At 32.5% G+C, this 20,738-nt stretch overlaps 3 protein-coding genes across 12 annotated transcripts in view; 2 read left to right on the top strand and 1 right to left on the bottom strand.

Moving 5' to 3' along the window:
- Positions 1-6,668, top strand: part of LOC125051049 (sodium bicarbonate cotransporter 3) — a 37,396-nt gene extending 30,728 nt beyond the window's left edge. For 2 of the 8 annotated variants that reach the window (XM_047651174.1, XM_047651175.1), the window contains exons 6-15: positions 116-598; positions 668-787; positions 1,400-2,466; positions 2,536-2,688; positions 2,785-2,934; positions 3,004-3,669; positions 3,981-4,223; positions 4,493-4,698; positions 4,892-4,988; positions 5,599-6,668. In XM_047651174.1, the coding sequence (XP_047507130.1) occupies positions 116-598; positions 668-787; positions 1,400-2,466; positions 2,536-2,688; positions 2,785-2,934; positions 3,004-3,669; positions 3,981-4,223; positions 4,493-4,698; positions 4,892-4,988; positions 5,599-5,685 (3,272 nt within the window). In that variant the 3' untranslated portion in view covers positions 5,686-6,668. Of the gene's footprint in view, positions 1-115; positions 599-667; positions 788-953; positions 1,029-1,399; positions 2,467-2,535; positions 2,689-2,784; positions 2,935-3,003; positions 3,670-3,980; positions 4,358-4,492; positions 4,699-4,891; positions 5,052-5,598 lie in introns of those variants that run through there. The other 6 variants (XM_047651181.1, XM_047651180.1, XM_047651176.1 and 3 more) reach the window with 5 other exon arrangements.
- A 1,624-nt stretch (positions 6,669-8,292) lies between these two features.
- LOC125051086 (elongation factor G, mitochondrial) lies at positions 8,293-15,526 on the bottom strand. Its single transcript, XM_047651235.1, has 11 exons — positions 15,270-15,526; positions 14,988-15,131; positions 14,501-14,820; positions 14,062-14,300; positions 13,193-13,572; positions 12,678-12,916; positions 11,861-12,022; positions 11,200-11,318; positions 10,046-10,258; positions 9,005-9,206; positions 8,293-8,515 (listed from the first exon to the last, which is right to left on the bottom strand). Exons 1-11 carry the CDS (start codon positions 15,342-15,344, stop codon positions 8,371-8,373), a joined length of 2,238 nt encoding a protein of 745 aa, XP_047507191.1. The 5' UTR covers positions 15,345-15,526; the 3' UTR covers positions 8,293-8,370.
- Positions 15,527-19,194: 3,668 nt separating this feature from the next.
- Positions 19,195-20,738, top strand: part of LOC125050888 (leucine-rich repeat and calponin homology domain-containing protein) — a 56,127-nt gene continuing 54,583 nt past the window's right edge. For 2 of the 3 annotated variants that reach the window (XM_047650953.1, XM_047650952.1), the window contains exon 1: positions 19,195-19,418. In XM_047650953.1, the coding sequence (XP_047506909.1) occupies positions 19,229-19,418 (190 nt within the window). In that variant the 5' untranslated portion in view covers positions 19,195-19,228. The remainder of the gene's footprint in view (positions 19,419-20,738) is intronic. The other variant, XM_047650954.1, reaches the window with a different exon arrangement.

The following is a 20,738-nucleotide window of genomic DNA, read 5'->3' as shown; positions in this document are numbered from 1 at the left end:
TATGTCAGATAAGATATTCTTACTTGTTCATCTTCATGTGAAATATTTTCTCCCTTTTCGCCTTGAGTAGGTTCTGTTATTAATTGATTAGTTTTTAATAAGTTTAATTTTACAGTGACACCACCTGCGCAAAGAGTCCAATTCATACTTGGAGAAGATGTCGATGATTCTACGATGGTGTCTCATCCCCTATTCTCAGAAATGGAAGAGCTCGTTAAAGACGGCGACGAGCTTGAATGGAAAGAAACAGCTCGTTGGATCAAATTTGAAGAAGACGTTGAAGAAGGAGGCAATAGGTGGTCTAAGCCCCACGTTGCCACTCTGTCTCTACATTCACTTTTCGAACTACGAAGTTTAATACTCAACGGATCCGTAATACTGGATATGGAAGCAAATTCTCTGGAACAAGTTGCTGAAAATGTATTGGATAATATGGTGATGGATGGCTTTTTAGGTTACGATAATAGAGACAAGGTGAAAGACGCTCTATTACGACGACACAGACACCAGCACGAGAAAAGAAATCATAACAACATGTCTAGGCTTCCTCTAATACGATCATTGGCAGACATTGGAAGGAATCATTCATCCTGCAAAAGTAAGTATATAGTCGACATATTAATAATACAATAATTCCAGTTTATGTACTTGGATGTGGCGATAACAGATTTGCAGGATAAAGATCCTCAGAGCACCAGCTCCAAAAGCTGTCGAGGCCCAACGACAAAACCTCACACAGCTCTTCTTCATGCAAGTGATACACGAGGATCTTACCTAGCTGTTCCAGGTCAGCACAGAGTAAATATGTGCGATTAATCACGACGCACGCTATTACCTGAAGTGCACTTGGCTCGTATTAAGCTGTACATACCACATAACGCTATAATACTCCTCTTCCAAAACAATACGTGGCATATCCATTAATATTTGTTACAATTGGCATTATATTCCAGTGGAAGAGAGCAGTACAAGCAGTGGACAATCTCAAAAAGGAGATATTGGTCGTTTCCTAGGCATACCACTCGCGGGTAACCGCTATCGTTTTTATTGATGTTTTTTTCCCTCTCTATGGCCGAAAAGATCGGCCTCTATGTTTCAATGTTTTTTTTTGTAAATATTCGATTCATAAGCTACATGCTAGTTACATAGACAGTTAAATTTATGTGAATTAAATAGCTTCGCTCATGCTTTTTAAAGAAATAAATCTCCTTAGTATTCAGGATGCTACTATCAAACCTACGGTTACACTTGAGCACATCCATAATTCATCATGAATGTTTATTATTAAACACTGTATTATTTTAAACACGCTTTTATATCTTATATATTTTTATATACTCTTTTTATATGCATGTTTATTCGTATTTAAAACATAAATATACAAAAGAAATATTTTCAGGTGCACCTCATGACGAAGGTATGATTAAAAGCCCAAGTAGTGGATCAATGCAACATGGCCACGATATCACATTGAACGGAGATGTAAACCATAAAAGTAACACACATTTTATGCGCAAAATCCCACCAGGAGCTGAAGCTTCTAACATTCTCGTGGGTGAAGTTGATTTTCTTGACAAAACGTTATCTGCTTTTGTCAGACTCAAAACTGGTACTATCATGGGAGACTTAACCGAAGTAGCGGTGCCAACACGATTCATGTTTGTTTTACTTGGCCCACCTAATAGTAACTCTAGCTTTCATGAAATCGGAAGAGCAATGGCTACACTAATGTCAGATGAAATATTCCACGAAGTCGCATATCGCGCAAAGAAACGCGATCATCTCCTTGCGGGAATAGACGAATTCCTAGATGCAGTGACAGTCCTTCCACCGGGTGAATGGGATCCCGCTATAAGAATAGAACCACCTGCGGCAATTCCATCTCAAGATCTACGAAAACGTCCAAATGATAATAGCATAAAAGAAGAACCCGATGAAGAAGAGGAAGAGCAAAGACAACGTGAAGAATCTGGTTTAGCTAGAAGTGGCAAATTATTTGGCGGTTTGATAAATGACTTAAAAAGAAAAATGCCTTGGTATTGGTCAGATTTTAAAGACGCATTGGCCTTACAATGCGTTGCATCGTGGATATTTTTGTATTTTGCATGTTTGTCGCCAATTATTACATTTGGAGGGTTACTAGGCGAAGCGACTGGTAAAAATATGGCTGCAATGGAATCTCTAGTGAGTGGCTTCGTTTGTGGTATGGGTTATGGCTTCTTTTCAGGACAACCATTGACGATATTAGGCTCTACTGGTCCTGTATTAGTATTTGAATCTATTGTTTTTGAATTTTGTAAGCAAGTAGGATGGAACTACATGTCTTTTAGATTTTGTATCGGAACTTGGACCTCTATCATACTAGTAATACTAGTAGCCATTGATGCTAGTGCTCTAGTATGTTATATAACAAGATTCACTGAAGAAAATTTCGCTACATTAATAGCATTCATCTTTATATACAAGGTAAGTTCATAAAAAGGAAACGATACTTAAAAAGTTTAAAAACAATTACTACGCAAAGTTTATTTTCAGGCCGTCGAAAATGTTATTTCGATAGGGAAAAAATATCCGCTAAAGACACGCCCTGATGAGATACTCAATTATGAATGCTACTGTTTGCCAAGTAATTACTCAAAAGTTCCCGAGGAATTTAATTGGACATCCGTCGAAAAAGAGTCGTGTAAAGTAAGTGTTTATTTGACCGAATATTGTGTCATCGTATAGAAGTACTAAATGATTACAACGTTGGATAGACAATACAAAATGACCTTCTCTTTTCAGTTTTATAATGGGACGCTGGCTGGCGGTGGCTGCGATACAAAAGTTTACGTGCCAGATGTATTTTTAATGTCCATCATATTATTCCTCGGAACATTTGCAATTTCAATTATTCTAAAGGATTTTAAGAATTCTCTATTTTTTCCTTCAAAGGTATTTTAAACCGCACAACTTTATCAGTACGATATGTGAATGAATTTACATATTTTTTTATTTTTTTAGGTCCGTCAAATAATAAGCGATTTTTCTGTAATAATAGCGATTTTATCTATGTCGTTCTTGGATTATAAAGTCGGAGTAAAGACACCAAAACTGGAAGTTCCTTCGGAGTTTAAGCCAACCTTGCCAAGTAGGAATTGGGTGATCACTCCGTTTAATGGCAATCCCATATGGTCAGCGCTCGTGGCCATTTTACCAGCATTACTGGGAACCATATTGATATTCATGGATCAACAGATAACTGCAGTTATTGTGAATCGTAAAGAGAATAAATTGAAGAAAGGATGCGGATATCATCTTGATCTCTTTGTTCTGGCAATTTTAATCCAGATATGTTCAATAATGGGCTTGCCTTGGTTTGTAGCTGCAACTGTACTCAGTATAAACCACGTTAATTCCTTGAAAGTTGAATCGGAATGTGCAGCTCCTGGAGAAAAACCACAATTCCTAGGAGTAAGGGAACAAAGAGCTACTCATATAATGATCTTTATGACAATAGGATGCTCCGTTTTACTAACACCAGTTTTGAGACACATTCCAATGCCGGTATTGTTTGGAGTATTCCTGTATATGGGTGTCGCCTCCCTTAAAGGTCTTCAATTTTTCGATAGGATTTTGATCATGTTCATGCCACAAAAATACCAACCGGATCACATGTTCCTTCGGCAGGTTCGTTTTACAATATAACCATTTCAAGCTTTTAAGTTATACACTCAAACATAATCCTGAACCTAGTAAAAAGACGTGTGAATATTTAAAATTCTGCTTAAATATTGGGTTGAAATATCGGTCCATAAGAGTCCCAAAAGTCTTAATAATGCATTTAAATAAAATATATCATTACAACGTGCCTAAAACTACCTTTTATCAATATATTTTTTCTTTCCTCGAGAATTCTAATTTAAACTCGTATAATAATCATAAAATACCTACCTAACCAAATGACTGTTAGTACTGATTTGTAATTTATCAATTTACAGGTGCCAATTCGAAGAGTTCACGTGTTTACAGCTTTACAATTGACATGTCTGGTTTGCCTGTGGTTGGTTAAATCGTTTTCTTCGACCTCAATACTTTTCCCTCTCATGTTGGTTATCATGATTGGTATTAGAAAAGCGCTGGACCTATTTTTCACTAGACGTGAATTAAAGATCCTCGATGATGTCATGCCCGAAATTACAAAGAGAAGCCAAGACGAACTTCGTGAACTCGGAGACGGAGAGGTGGGATGGCATGCAAAACTGTTCGCATTTTGTCATCGAAGCTAGTTATGATGATTTTATCATTCGTACGTAGTTCAATCAGATTTAGATTTTTTAGACCTTCTAATTTGTCTTAATAAAATCGATGTTTTGTTTATTATGGTTTTTTATTAATATCTACCCTACTACTATCGCTAGAAAAATCACCATTCACGTAGCACACATGCACAGTAAAATTGGTTACTTCGGAATATTTCCAACTTGACAATTCTTAGGCTCTCCAATTGTAGGATACAACAAAAAGCAATCCACCCGAATTTCAAGAAAACCTACAAATACCTTTAATAAATGGAAATATTATGAATATACCTTTGGCTTCGATTAACATATCGGAAGAGATGAACAAAACAGGAATTTGGAAGCAAGTAAATAATAGTAATACGACAAAAGCACGAGATGATCCTAGAGAGTTTAAAACTAAATCAGGCAAGAAAACGTAAGTTAAATTCATAATTATATATACAAATATTTCATAACATGACCAAAACACATCGCCTTTCCAGTATAAACCAGTACGTATCCACAAACTGTGTTCAATACATACCTTTTATATAATTCTAAAAGGTTCTTTAAATAAAAATTAAAGAATACACTACTATAATAATGACCAGGGATTTGAAATATTTCAGAAACAAACACAAAAAAATTATGTCAAAAAGTTTTCAAACAGAGGTGGAGAGACGTCTGTCCACGATGGATGAGATCGAGGAAGATGATTCAATGAAGGTGTGCGTCAATGATACGAAATTCTAGTGTAGCACCAACGAGTCGGCAATGCCGCATGACACGGTACCCCATGCATGCATATTGCAAACGCCTAAAATGCATTTTTGTTTATATTATTGCATCATAGGATCAACTTAATATAGTCTCGAGTCGGTACTGTGTAGAAGTGTAAAGACTGTTATGAGGCATACAAACTTTTGTCTACAGTCTGATGCTGATAGTTTTTCTTAACGGGCAAGTAGTGCAAATAGAACTTTCAAAAACTCTGTGCTAGAATACGTATCGTACGCGAGCTACGGAGACTTGAAATATTCCAAGAAGACATTCTATTCTATAGTCAAAACTCAAGATGGTGCGATGCTTCCTCCAACTTTTTTAAGCATTACATAAAAAGAATCATGGAGGAATATTAAATTCACTAAAAACATGGATTTTTAGTACGGAGATCAAGGGAACCAACTATCATATTATATTTCTTGTATATTAGCTAGATTTCTACTTTTATACTGTAATTTAGAACTAATTCTATCTTTATGTTGCATGTTTGCCTGGTTGCATGCTTTTTCCGTCTCTAGAGTCGACTGCATCCTAAAAAAGTATTGATTTACAGAGCGAGCTACTAAAGCGAAGAGATTCTTGGAGCATTAAGAAAAATGAGTGCAAGAAAAATGGAATTTCGACGGAAACATCGGTCTAATTATATTTTGATGTATTTTAATATTCTTAGCCATAAATTAAGTTCTATTTTTGAGACAGTGATATTATTTTCAACTGTGAACTTATAGAGCGATGTATTTTTTTATTGTCAAAATATTTAGATTGTTTTACATTTAGTCAAGAACCTGATTATTATGAAGGAAGTTCGCATCATAAACCAAGAGTTGCCATTGAATCCTTGTATTATTATAAATGTTTTTAAGTAGCAGTATCCAAGAAAGTATCTAGCGTTAAATAGAAGCTGATATTCAATTTCATAAAAAATTCCAAGATTCGACAAATTTTGTCTTCGTTCGTTTATCTCACCTAATAATTTTAGAGCGTATTTATAGAAAGTAGTTTTAAAAAACGTAATTTTAGTACGTCGTAATGTATGTAAGATATGATCCAGCACAAACTATACAAGCAATTATTTAGATGTAAGTTGGAATCTTTGAATGACTGGAAATCATAGTTTATATGTATACTCAATTGTAGCGATTTAATATCTCGGTGTTATATCTTAGTGATAAACTCTTTTAACTCCCCATATGCGACGTAGTTATAAAGTGCCAATAGCCAATACACTATTAGTGTTAACATTAATATAAATATGATTTTGTAATCTATGTTAATATATATTCTGTATGGTATAATAAGTTAATAAAACTAGATATTATAAAACGCATCAGGCGGCGTCAGGGTGCGACTCTCATCTTTGAGGTCGTAGGTTCGATATTTGGCTTTCTGTCTAACATCTAACACTCGCTTGGTGAAGGAAAACATAGTGAGGAAACCGGCATCCCTTAGACCCAAGTCGACGGCGTATGTCAGGGACAGTACGCTGATCACCTACTGATACTGTCTATGAAATAAAAATGATTATAGAAACGGATGTAATCAGTGGCGATATAGGGTTGGAGCGCCACTGGATTATTATTATCATAAAGGCCGATTTACATTATCTTAGTGTTTAGGAGAGTGCTTTAGTACAACTTGAAAGGCAAGTTCTTTAGTGCTCTAGTGCGTTGCGAGTGAACGTTTGCGTTTCTTCCAGTAGAGTATCATTACAGCGCCACAATGAACGCGCAACGACGTCGGCAAATACGCTCTATTCTACGCAAAATACTAACTGTAGTTATGGAACAAATAGAAGACGAGATTTTATTCGAAATAAATAAACTAAATATAAATAATAAACAAAATAGCTTCTTTTAAGGCAGTGTATGCCGAATGCCTAGCCGGTTTGTTTTTGTATAAATTGTTTTTAACGTTCCACAAACATTCGTGAACAACATATTCAGACACAAATTTGATAGTTGTATCTTCCGACCATTTAGCTATCTTTAAAAATCAAAAAACACGCACGCGTTTCACGGCACTTATGCACTCTCCTAAAGATTTGACTAAATTACGTGTTTACACACAACGAGGGAAGTACTCGGAGGGTGCGCGGGCGCGGGAGGGGTATCACTTGAAACAAAAATAAAAAGCGATTCTATTTTGATTCAACTTGAAAGTCAAGTAGAACCGTACTAAAGCAAGTAGCGTTTACATGTTTCAACTAAAGTACTATCCTAAAGCACTCTGCTAAACACTAAGATAATGTAAATCGGCCTTAAAACGCATAACGTACCATAACGAGTTGCTATGGCAAAAATAACATCTTTTGTCGAATTATCCAGAATACCTTCTCCCATCACTGTTAGTCTTTTATGAACTCTTCTGTATTCTACATTGTCTATGATTTATGAAAATCGTACATAGAAAACTTATAAAAAACTAATTTATTACGTTGTTTCTCGCTACAGCCATCGTGGGCTGTAGAGTACTCGAAAGTTCGAGTTATGTAAGAAGTTACTTGATGTATTTTACCGATATCCGTCTCCACTTCTCAATTAGTCCTGGCTAGGACAATGGTTATTATATAGTTTAGTTTTAATTACTAATCTTAAGGAGCTCATTTGCTAAGTATGCGATATATCCAAATACAATTATTTTGGCCATGTGCCAACACACTGTCAACTTTAATTTTTTTTCATTTCATTCATATTGTCAAATGCCATGTGTCAAAAGTCTAGCGCAATTTTAACTTTATCACAGTAGACACAGCAAAGTTACGCTTGAGTGAGTGCGATAATGCAAATGTCTGTCCTCTTAGTTCAAGTTAAGATTTTAAGGGCTTTTTGTTTGTGGGTCTAATTTTATTAAACCAAATAATTAAGTTAAGTCGCCTAATTTTAGTTTCCTTTGTGGGATAATTGTACCTATTTGGTTGTTTGTTACGCTTTCGTCTTGAATGTTAAAAATAAATGTTTTTATAAATGTGTTTGAATTTATTTTCTTCTATAATCATATGCAAATAGTTAAGATTTTTGAGTAGCTATAAAATAGATATATCAAATTTAGGTCAAAGTTTACTTTTTATTCCATAAGAAAAATAAATGAAATGTTATTTTTTATAAGTGAACAATTAAAAATTACAGATTACTTGCAACCATTATAGGTTCGTCTTATATTCTTCTGATTAAGTTAAAAAAATCAACCAATACCTTTGCCGTAACCGTAGGAGTCCGATGCGAGATAGTTAAATTAAAAAAAAAACAAATAATTTAATAACATGTATATTAACATCATTTCACTATACTTACAATAAAATAAATTAATCTAAACATTGTCTAGGCGGTTAATTATTCTTCTTCTTCTTTTGGTCTGGTAGAATTCCCATTTCCTCTTGGTATTTCCTTATAAGCTGTTCCTGTACATCCGGAAGACAGGGAGAGTAACGACTGTACTCCATACTGAACTCACCTTTGCCTTGGGTCATTGACCTTTAAAAGGATTAATATGGAATTGTTATTTAAGAATTAAGATATTGTATGTATATTCAAAAATAGAAACCAAAGGTCTATTGTGTCATTATTGTAATTTTAATTAGAGCAGATATTTTAATTATAGCTACGAAAGTTTTCAATTAATTTGTGTCGAAGATTGGTACATAGTCTAGAACGTTTTTTACTGTTTTTTTTTAATTGACTTTGTATATATCATTGTTATTAAAATAACCATCAAACCATCTTTTTAATTTAATTATTTATACATTTAAACATTTTTGGTCTTGATATTTTAAAACAACAAACTGTGTCTAGTCATATCCGGGGTAACACACACACTAATGTGTTCATAGACTATACATTACCAATAATCTAAAATCTGTCTGCGTCTGTTACCATGGTAACCTTATTTAAATGGTAACCATGGCAACAAGCTTGACTAGTAAGTACGCGAAGTAGTTATAAGGCGTATTATAAAAATCTCACCTGAGTTCGCCAGCATATCCGAACATATTATTCAAAGGCACTTCAGCATATATCGTAGTCCAGCTATCGGCACCCTCAGTGCCTGTGATGATGCCACCCCGTTTGTTCAATTGACCAATCACCGTCCCATGGAACTCATCTGGTGTGATGACTTCGACGAACATAACCGGTTCAAGGATTTGCCACGCGCCCTCTTCGAAGACTGTGATGTAATTTATAATTGTATTTACATTAATATACAAAGGAACTATTTTTGAAGTGAAACTTCTTTATCGGGGTTGGAAAAAATTTAGTGTAACATTTTTTTCATTACGCCGTACGCGTCACGTTTTTCGGTTACGCGCCATGTTCCTTTTTGAAGTCAAACTTCTTTATCGGCGTTGGAAAAAAATTTACCGTCACATACACATTATTTATTATTTATTATTCGACACATAATATTTTAATGACAATTAAATTCATTAAATTCCTAACATATCTTCCTTTTTCCGTCCCTCTAAGTATCGGTAATCTAAACTTTTAGATTTGTATAAATATGAACAACACTTCAAGATTAGTTTGCCACTGAAGTTTCACTTCTGACATGTGTACTTTGTACACACACACTTTTTATTTTATAGTAGATCAATTCTAACCTGAGAAAAAGCAAAAAATGTAAAAGGACAGGCTAAAAAACGACGGGTTGCACTCCGGGAGCGCCCGGCAGAAGTGAGAACTTGAATATTAACGTTGTGCATTTTTGATATTTTGGAATGGTTAGGGAATAATTTTGCACGATTTTTTTAATTATCAGTATTAAAGTACTATCATTTATGTGGTAGAATACAATATTTATTAATTGCGCTATCGTAATGCGAGACGAGACGGCGCAAATCTTCGTTAGAGAAATTTATTTAAAATGAAAATTTTAAGAAAACACTGGGTTAGTAAGTTTGATGTTAGCAAAATTTTTTTTTTTAACTAGACTCGAGAAAGTTCTACGAACCACTCCTCATAAGAGCTATTAAAACACACATTTGAAATTAGAGGTCCTTGACTTACCTTCCTTAACAGCTCCCTTAGCAGCCAAGAAGAAAGCCAATTCGCTGGAATCCACCACGTGGTGAGCACCATCTTGGAGCCGGAACTTAATACCAGATACTTTGTGACCCGATAGGAACCCCTTTTGACAGGTGTCCAAGAATCCTCTTTCGATACCGGGAATGAAGGGCTTAGGTACATTAGTTCCCATTGTTTCGTCTACGAATTCTAGTACTGAAATATCATAACAGAAATTACATATTAGTACGACCAGGAACATATAAAAGTAGATGGCTTTTTAATAAATTGTTTAATTAGCGTTAGCACGTCTACGATTTATCCATATACAATGGTAACCATGGTAACATGTACTGTGTGTATTTAGTATATCTATATTCTATATCTATATATATAAAAATGAAACCCGTTTTCCGTTGTCACGACATAACATGAAAACGGCTTGACCGATTAATCTGATTATTTTTTTATAATATTCCTTGAAGTGCGAGGATGGTTCTTACGGTGAGAAAAATTAAAAAAAAATTGAGTGAAAAAGACTAAAAACAACACTTTTCTATATTCCCATACAAAATATTCGTAATAATATTTAAAGGCAATTTGAACTTTAATACCATATCATAAAATTCAAGTGTTAGTGGAAGGGTTCCGGGAAGGTAAATTTTCATTTTTTGATATAATGTATTTGTTGTATTATCAACTTTCTTTTTTTTATCTTACTAGCTAGACTGGTGTCCCGAATAGCAGAATAAGTATTTAAAAAAAATAAAGAATCGACTGTTAGGCGGTACGATGTTCGCCAGGCCAGCTAGTATTTTATAAAGGCCGTAGCTTAACCAGCTGCCCACTTATGTATTTTCGAATTGATGAAATTGGTAAGCTCTTTTCTTGAAGGAATCTAACTAACAGTGGGCAGCTGCCACTACACCACTATGTGGAGGTAGCTGGTTCCACATAGTGATGGTGCGCGGCAACGACTTAAAAAACGCTCAGTTGTCGATCGAGTTTATAAAATTAGAACTATGTTAGGATCTTTTACTGATTTATGACACCCTAAAATTTCAAATGAAGTTTCCGATTTACAATAACTCAATACCGAAGGTAGGATAGGATGGCAATGCGTAGGTGTGGTTATAACAAGTTTTTGTTACACTTACATGTATTCTGATGTGGTGGTAATGGCTCCAAAATACCCACAACCCTGGCGTATTGCCCTGCCCCACCGGATTGCTTCTTGTGAAGGTAGTCGAAGGTACATGGGGACATCATTGTCTCTCTGAAATACATATTATTCAAGGGTCATCTTATAAAAACTTAGTGTGAAATAAACTCTTTGTAAAAAAAATACTTAATAGAGAAATTATAGATTAAATGCCTTTTTTACTATCGACACTGTCTTCATATGCTGAGTTTATTTACAGTGGAACATAATAAAAAGACAGACAAAATATATAATCATCATTAACTTTAGTTTTTCAGCAATCCTTCGATATTACTCCTTAATTTTGTTTTAATTACAGATCACAAGTAATAAAAGGATGGTAATGAATATACAAACTGAAGGCAACTTTAAAAGAAAAGAAAGTTATTTTATAAAAATTATTACATACTTAAAGTGATAATTTTTTGTAAAAAAAAATAGAAATAAAAATTAACTGTTATATACATAACTAATGCAATGATAAACTTTTAACACAAAAACTACTACACCTATTTTTTTAGTTTGTTTGTGTGTAGCATACACACACAAAGAGACAAAACTGAGTACACTCTGTACTCGGCTACTTGGTAAATTTCTATGAAAATGGGGCAAATTACCTGAACGCCACCTTGGGTTTTCCCAATTCAACAGGACAATTGTACTCTCTCTCCATTCTCTGAGCATAAATCTCTAAATGCAACTCTCCCATTCCAGACACCAGTGTCTCTTTATTGTCACCGTCATAACGAAACTGGAATGTTGGGTCTTCCTTTGTAAACCTGGAAACAAAGTAAATAATTATTAAAGTTTTTTGTGAATATTAGTAGACTGGCTTTGTATGTATATATACAAAATAAAAATAGCAGTGAAATTGTAGAATTGGAAACTTAATATTTATTTTTGTTATACAATTCACACCAATCGACCTAGTCCCATGCTAAGCTGGTGAAGCTTGTGTTATGGGTACTAGGCAACGAATATACATACATATTATAGATAGGTAGACATATAAATACATATTTACACACCCAAGACCTAAGCACAACACCAAATGCTCATCAAATCGATGTTCGTCTCAGCCGGGGATCGAACCCGGGACCCAAGGATTCGCAGTCAGTCGTACTAACCACTATACCAATAAGTCTAGTGGTAGATGCATATTACAAAATGCATCTTGTACAAGTTTAGCTGTAAATCTGACCTCCATTATACCATTCAACTGACCATAATATTTCAAACTTTAAAGTTAGAGAAAGGTAGTAAAGTTCAGTTTTAATTACTAGTAACTAGTAATTAATAAAAATCATCAGCTGATAGGAGCGAAAAGTAATTAATTATTTATAAAACCTCTTGTTAATAATAAATGAATGTTACATAGTTCTGAAACACTAAGAATATATTTCAAATTAATAATAAAATAAATATTAAACATACCTAGCAACCGCTTTGGAGAAATTATCTCTATCCTTATTATTCTTAGGTTTTATAGACATAGAAACAACTGGATCCGGCACATGTATGGATTCCATTGATAGTTGTAGCTTGCTATCATTTACAAATGTATCTCCAGACGCGCAATCTACGCCGAACAATGCAAATATATCACCTGATAATACCTCATTCACTTCTTCCATATTGCTAGAATGCATACGGACAAGGCGAGAAATTTTTACCTGAAAAATGAATATTTTTTTTAAATATATTTGTTAATACATAAATGTCTTGATATTTTGATCTGTATGGATGAGTTGAGAATGGATCTGTATGAATATTTGGTGAAGGTGGCTCACAATTTATATTAATAAGCTTACACTATTTATAAAAAAATTACAACCAAAGAATGATTCCATAATAGAAGATCAGTGTACTAATATTACTAATCTATACATATTACATTGTTTAAAAATTAAAAAAATACAGGAACAAGCAGTACATGTTTAATTGTATACCTTCTTTCCTGTTCTAGAATTGAAAATATTATCACCGCGCTTTAGCATTCCTTGGTAACATCTCAGATATGTCAGCTGTCCGAACTTGCTTAACTCTAACTTAAAAGCCAAACCAACAAATGGTTTAGATCCGTCTCTCCTTGGATCCAAAATCACTGTTTCTCCCTCATCAGCTTTTTTTTCACCCAAAATGGCTGTATTTTCCACTTCACCTGGATGTGGGAGGTAATCTAATACTGCGTTCAGCAGAGGTTGGATTCCCTTATTCTTAAGTGCTGTTCCTAAAAGTACAGGGGTAAAAGTTCTCTTCAATGTGGTACGGCGGATAGCCTGCCTTAGTTCTAGTAATGTTGGCTTTCTTTCTTCTAAAAACAGCTCCCCTGGAATAGAAATTATAATTGGTGGTCACACTTTACTGTGAAAAAATAATATTTATTTGTGTGACCCTTTAATATTTATTTATTTATTTTATTTATTTATACTTCGTTGCAAAAAAAAAAGAAACACAATACATAAAAATTATAAGGGATGCAACGGGCGGCCTTATCACTCTAAGTATGTCCACTAAAGTACAAATTTTTTTAAAAAACACACAAGCTTTTCATATAGAATATAATTACTAGTTACAGAAGAATAAGCAGAAATACTTTTGGTTATTCTACCTAAAAAAACACATGTTTTACAGGAATGGCTATTATTAGGGTAAGATTCAAAATTAACACAAAAAATGTCAAAAACATATTGGATTTTGACATATGGTAGTTAGTTGGTTAGTTTCAGCCTATTCTTAAATAAGCCTCAACTCTGAATCTTACCCTCAGAACCATCCATATCCAATCAATAAGCGCTCGACACAATAAAAAGCTTACCTAGTGTTTCATCAACATTTGACAAATGTTCAATTAGTTCATGTCGTTTTTCATCAACTTCAGTTCTTCTATCTCTGGGTATTTCATCCAACCTTACAATTTCACCATAATTTCCATCAAAATAAACGGCTTTTTCTTCAACCAGATCTATAATTCCTTGACATTCTTTCTCTAAGCCAATTGGTAGGTGCAAAAATGCAGCATTATGTTTTAATTTAGTTCGCATTTGTTTGAGAACTCTGCAATTCATGCAATATAATATTAGAAAATAAAGAGATAGTATGAATACATATCTAATGACAAGAAATAGCTGTTATTAGACATCATGTATAGTTAAAATTTGTGAAATACCTTTAGTTGGTAGAGAAAAATAATCTATATGACCAAATTCATTATACATAGTTATTTTAATAAAAAATCCAAACAATCAACTTTTTACCTGTCAGGATTTGCTGCTAATCTATCCAATTTATTAATAAACGCCAAACATGGTACATTATACCGCTTCATTTGCCTATTAACTGTTAATGTTTGACTTTGGACTCCACCTACAGCACACAACACCAATACTGCACCATCTAAAACTCTCAAAGCTCGTTCCACTTCTACTGTGAAGTCTACATGTCCTGGTGTATCAATAATGTTGATATTGTGATCTTTCCATATTGTATATGTAGCTGCTGACTGAATAGTAATTCCTCTTTGTCTTTCTAATTCCATGGAGTCCATGACAGCACCGACATTGTCTTTGCCTTTTACCTATTAATTTAATTTATTAAATGTAATTTACATACAGCACTTTGTTATAAGATAACCATTTGATATAAGATAGCCAATGCTTCCCAGAGAAACAAATAAATTTTATCCTGGTCTAAATTAAAGTAAAACAATGCCAATAAATTAAATATAGTAATAGAAGACCATACCTCATGCATTTGATCAATTCTTCCTGTATAAAATAATACTCTTTCCGTAAGAGTAGTTTTGCCAGAATCTATGTGTGCTGATATACCTATATTTCTAATTTTTTCCAATTCTTTATGTTCGGCATATTTAACATATGATGAATACTAAAACAAGTACATACTTATTAGATTACAAAGATGTGGACTATAATTTATATTTGATATTGACAACACATTTAAAATTAAATACAACCATATTTTAAGATCTACGAATGAAAATGAATACAAAATTTTTATTTATACCTGAAATTTCGATAACCTTATAGGTTTTGAAATCTTTTGTAGATGTCCCATTCGTAAGATGTTTAGGAAAGTCATTTTGATTTTAAGTATTTTTTTATGTACCTCATAAAAATATTTACATTTAGATTGAAATTTATATACGTAACATTTATCAAAGTATTAAAATTTATAAATACGATGGAACTTGGTAAATTCAGCGTTCGGTCTCTTTTTTGAATTTTTATTTTTTACTACTTCATGTCTCATGAGTTCTTTAACCTTAAAAATCACAATGACAACTGACAACTACACAGCAGTCAGCACATCCCAGTGCTGAAGATCCTATTTGATCTCGGAACATGGACGTAACAAACTGGACAAGAATCTCCTGTAGATTGATCGGATTCATCAAAACTCTTAATGGCAGTGGTGGATTTACCAGCAAGCTGAGTAGGCTGGAGCCTAGGGCGGCAAATTTTAAGGGGCGGCAAATTTAGTTCATTAATTTTTTATTTCGGTTTACAAATTAAAAAAAAATATATATTATACACACACATAATACCAATTCCGAAAATTGGAGAGAAATTAAAATATTTAACAAAAATCTAAATATTCTCATATACAGTGCTAATTAATAAATATTTCAACATCTCTGCATGAACAATTCCTAAACGCTTTACTAATTATACATTAATGATTATTAACTTTTAGAATATCGCGATTCGATATTATAATCGAAATTTAGTAATTTTTCTCATATATTTTTCACTGATAACTGCTATAATTTTTTCTCCGTGTACCTAATAATTATGAGATCTGCTTACCCAATTCAATCGATATAATATCGATGGTCTAATAAAAATACTGACTAAAATTGACTAATTTTTATTAAATAAAAAACTAGTTCATTATCTTATAGAGATCATATTAATCAAATAACTGATAGTTGAACGACTGTGACTTGACAATAAAAAAAATTCCCTCCACAAAATATGAAGTGAGACAATTTGCTCATTAGAAAATTGATACATTTTATCAGTTAATTATTTTATTTGCAGGCCTTAAGCGCTTATGTCGTACACGAATTATTTAAATTAAATGTTTACATCAGTAGATTTGATAACTTTTTCGCAAAGCCAACTTTTTCAGAAAAGGCCAATCGGAATGAATTAATTTAAATTAATTATATACATATAAAGATTTCAAACGACGATATAATAAATGATTTTGCGAATTCAAAGTCTCGCAAAAAAGTATTGTAATGCTTTTATAATTTAACTTAAATCATAATGCTAACAAATAATAAAGAAAAGATATATTTATTGTATTGTTTTTAAACTGTGAGTGTAATAATAAATGTTAATCAACGTTCGCCAAATGTATGTTTTTTACGTAAGCTTAATTCATATTTTGTAAGTATTGTATAGTATTAAGACATACCTTACCTTACTTTAAAAGTGGTATACGATTGAGATATTTTTTCCTTAAAATAATGTTTTTTGATAATTCTTTGCTGTAAAAATAATCAAGGATCTAACACGGTACCATAGTTCTCATCTCAATAATAACTATATGGGAAAAGTTGATGTAACGAGGATGATGGAGCACAAATTATAAAGTTGGAATTTTATTGATAGAAAATTGATATGATTGTGGACTAAGATATCAAAATTTAGAGGCGGCAAAAATTGAATAGCCTACGGGCGGCAAATCTATAAATCCGCCACTGCTTAATGGGTTAAACTCTTTCTCTCTATCCAAACTATAGTGGGTTTCAAAAAAATATGTCACTCAAGTTATTTTGGATGGACTGTTCATAAACATGCGTATTGCGATCATTTATTTGCGACATTATAATTCATTCGACCACAACATGGAAATCAAATCAATTGAAAGATATCCATAGAAGTTAACAGCGTTAGAAGTAAATATTTGATAGAAGTCGTCTGTTACAGTCATTGGAGGATAGAGATAAACATGTTTTTGTTGATGCTTCTAATGGTAAAAACTTCTTTAAATAAGCTACGTGCCAGATCAGCCATTTTATCTAAGTAGTTTTGATGAATAGGGTTGTCTTCTATAACTATAAAAAAATGTTAATAGAATTGAGCTTGAGACTAAGAAAATATGAATGCTTTTAAAGACCATCGGCATTCCCTACTATATAATATATCTGTGGTGGTACTGAAATTTGCTTTGCTTTTTTTGGTTATTGATTGCAGATTTTACTTATTCTCCCTATCCAATGACAATGAGTAGCGCTATTGCTAACTATATACTCACTCTTTTAACACTGCACACTCTTTTAAATTGTCATTGTATTTTTGAAAGCTTTCCTGTATCATGTGAGGTCATTGATATATAAAAAACCCAAGATGCACAGTCTCGAATAAAAGTAACGCTCGAAAGTGTCCCGAAACACTATTTCTGTCATTTTCTATAACAGTATGTCTATAACAGTATATGTTACAAGCATATATTATTGCAAAATCAACCTTACGCGAATTTCTTAAAGTTGTTATTACAACGCAGTGTATACGTACTTAAAGCAATACAATTTTACGACCGACCGTGGTCGGTAGGACAAGGTATTGAGTGGAGTCGAACATTACTTTTTTATTTACAACTATTTAACATAATTTTAAATTTATCCGACTTTTCGGGTGCTTTACAGCGTGCGTGGTCACGGTGACAAAAGACAAAAGGTGTTGGATGTTAAATAGTTGGAAATTTATAATAATACATAACTTTAATCCGGTTAAAAAGTTTTTTCTTTAAATTAAAAAATAATTTGTTAATAAATATATTTGTCAAAAACTACACACAAAAAAGTTCAAAAGTACATAAATTTATTTATAAAAAAAAACACAAATAAATAACATCGACTCCACTTATTAGACGCGAGACTATTTGAAATGAGTGCACAATTTAGAATGTTGCGCTCATTTTTTGAGGACGTTTTTTAGACGTTGATTGTGCATCTTGGGTTTTTTATATATCAATGTGTGAGGTAAAAAATCTTAAGTTTGCCACATAGCAGTGTAGCTATAGAAAGGCATTTTTTCGTTGGATAACGTTTTAAAATATACATACATTGAGCTACAAAACTATTTTAACATTAACTAAGGAAAACCAGTATCCAATGCAAAAATAATGATATAAATCTTCGGATTGGACTGGCGAAACCATACGTATTTACTGGCCTACGTCATCGTCTATTTGACTTATGTTAGACTGTTTTGTGTCGGAGGGCAGACAAGATGCCTTAACAGTAGTGTAAGTAGAAAGCATCTTGTTAAGTGAAATTATAGCATCTTATTGAGTTAAGGCATCTTCACTAAGCCCTGTGGTAGACTGACGTTTAAAGTTAATATTTTTATTAATGGATTCATGATAAATTAAAGATTATTTACATGTTGTATTGATCTATAACGCTTTTTAAAGCCACGTTTTATACAGATTACTGCCAATAACACTATTTTCATATCGTCAAATATCCCATTTTACTAATTATATTCTGTCCGACAAGATCGTGATTATTAGAATGAAAAAAAGAACGTAGGACAAGGTAGTATGGTCTAAACACTTTTTTTTTTAATTATATTATGGCAATAGTTTTGACTTTATGCCAGTTTCAAGTAAAAGGTTGGGAAAGTACACGCGAGAAAAAATAAACAAAGATATCAAAAGGAAATAAAGGGATAAGCTGGTTAAAAACAAAATATGTACACAAACATATTACATCTTAATATTATTATAGATTATGAAAGAAGATAATACATTATAATACTATAAAGGATAAAGCAAAAGGCAGGAGATTTTAGTCGGAAACGGAACATGAAGTCTAAATACTTTAGCCTGCCCGGAACGAATACTAATAAAAACCATCGTGTGAATGTTGGCTGTACTGTAAACTGTTTCCTGCGTTTCGGAACAGTAAATGTCAGAAAATGTCAGTTTCATCTTAGTTTAAAAAGAATATGGCCGTGTTAGGCCAGAATGTGAGTGTAAATATGAATGGACACAGTAATATTCATAGTCAGTTAACAAAATCATTAGAAAGAATTTTGGAAGATGCTTACTTAAGTGGTGAATTAAAATTGAGCGGACGCAAATTACGCGAGTTTCCAAAACCAGTGAAGTTTGACTTGAGTGATACAGTTATTGCTGGTAAGTCCCTAGTGATTTTATAAATAGGACGTATTTTTAAAGTATTTATTTATAAAATTTATGAGAGAATGTGTTACTTATTATTTCCTATAGTCGGTTATAACACATCAGATTATTTGTTATTGTTTACACCGGCGTAAATAGATTCTCTACAGCGTGGTAAAATCGATTTAAAATAAATTCGTTATTTGATTAGAACACTGCTTAAACCTGTTATCGTAATAGTATCATGTAATATTAAAACAAATAATGTTTTTAAGGCTACTAAGATAAGCAGTTACTTAATGTATAATTATTATGGCGAGAAATCTTATTAGTTTCTTAACCGAAAGGAATTGTAACTCTCGATAAAATAATATCGTGATAACTATTACCTATTATCCTAATAATAAATATAAAGGAATACTTACTGGATAGAACTATATTGTGTAACACATTTAAACATTTTAGTGTTAAACAGTTATTTTGAAAATTTATATACATATACTTAAAACATGAATTATTATTTATTGGTATCAGTAATAAACCAATCAATGACATCCAGTCACAATGATGCCATAAAAAGAAATGTTTATAAATCAACCTATGTAAAATATTATGTAAAAATATTTCTTATTTGTATTTTTTGGTCTTGTATTACCAAGAGAATTAATGTATAAAACAAAATATATATTATTTTATATATAAACTTGGTTTAACTCTTGGAGGTTGTAGGCAAAATTCAATGTGTATATATAGAGAAATGCAATCATAAATCTTGTTACATATTAATTATAATTTGTAAAAAACAAATAATGAATATTAGGTAAACTTCCTATGGAGGGTTGCTGCATGATTTAATTTTATCAAATTAAATTTTTTAAGTTAAAAAGCTTCTATAATAAAAAAGTATTCATCATATTGGCATTTGAATATCAGCAAAGCTGTAGTTGACTAATAAATTTTTTTAAATTATTTTTTTATAATGCAATGATTGTGATTGTAATAAATCATAAGTCAGCAGTAAAAACCTGGTTGTCAGCACTCATCAACTTTGTCTCAAGTGGTTGTTGTTGTTAACTTAGCACTGTGTTTATATTAGTAACTTGTTTAGATCTTACTAATAACTTTCATATTTTGTTGCTTTCTGTATTAAACCAATTAAGGTTGCAACATTCATCTCTTGTTTGAAAACTCATAATGGGCCTTGGAGCAGACAATTTCACTAAGCATAATTTAAGTTTCAAAATACAAAATAAAAGTAAAAATGAATTGTATCAAAAACAATGCTATATATCCCATAAACTATTTTGATATTCACCATAAATAATGTGACAGGAT

This window comes from Pieris napi, chromosome 7, assembly GCF_905475465.1.
Source record: "Pieris napi chromosome 7, ilPieNapi1.2, whole genome shotgun sequence".
Classification (NCBI taxonomy): domain Eukaryota; kingdom Metazoa; phylum Arthropoda; class Insecta; order Lepidoptera; family Pieridae; genus Pieris; species Pieris napi.
Note: the sequence above shows the minus strand (reverse complement) of the source record. Positions and strands in the feature narration are given on the sequence as shown.

What these genes read in the sequence shown, in the direction of transcription:
- LOC125051086 (XM_047651235.1), bottom strand. Translation starts at nt 15,344, where the DNA reads ATGACTTTCCTAAACATCTTACGAATGGGACATCTACAAAAGATTTCA. An exon ending in TAAGGTTATCGAAATTTCAG is followed by an intron (nt 15,132 to 15,269) that starts GTATAAATAAAA and finishes TACTTGTTTTAG; the next exon opens with TATTCATCATATGTTAAATA. An exon ending in AAATGTTGATGAAACACTAG is followed by an intron (nt 13,573 to 14,061) that starts GTAAGCTTTTTA and finishes TTTCTATTCCAG; the next exon opens with GGGAGCTGTTTTTAGAAGAA.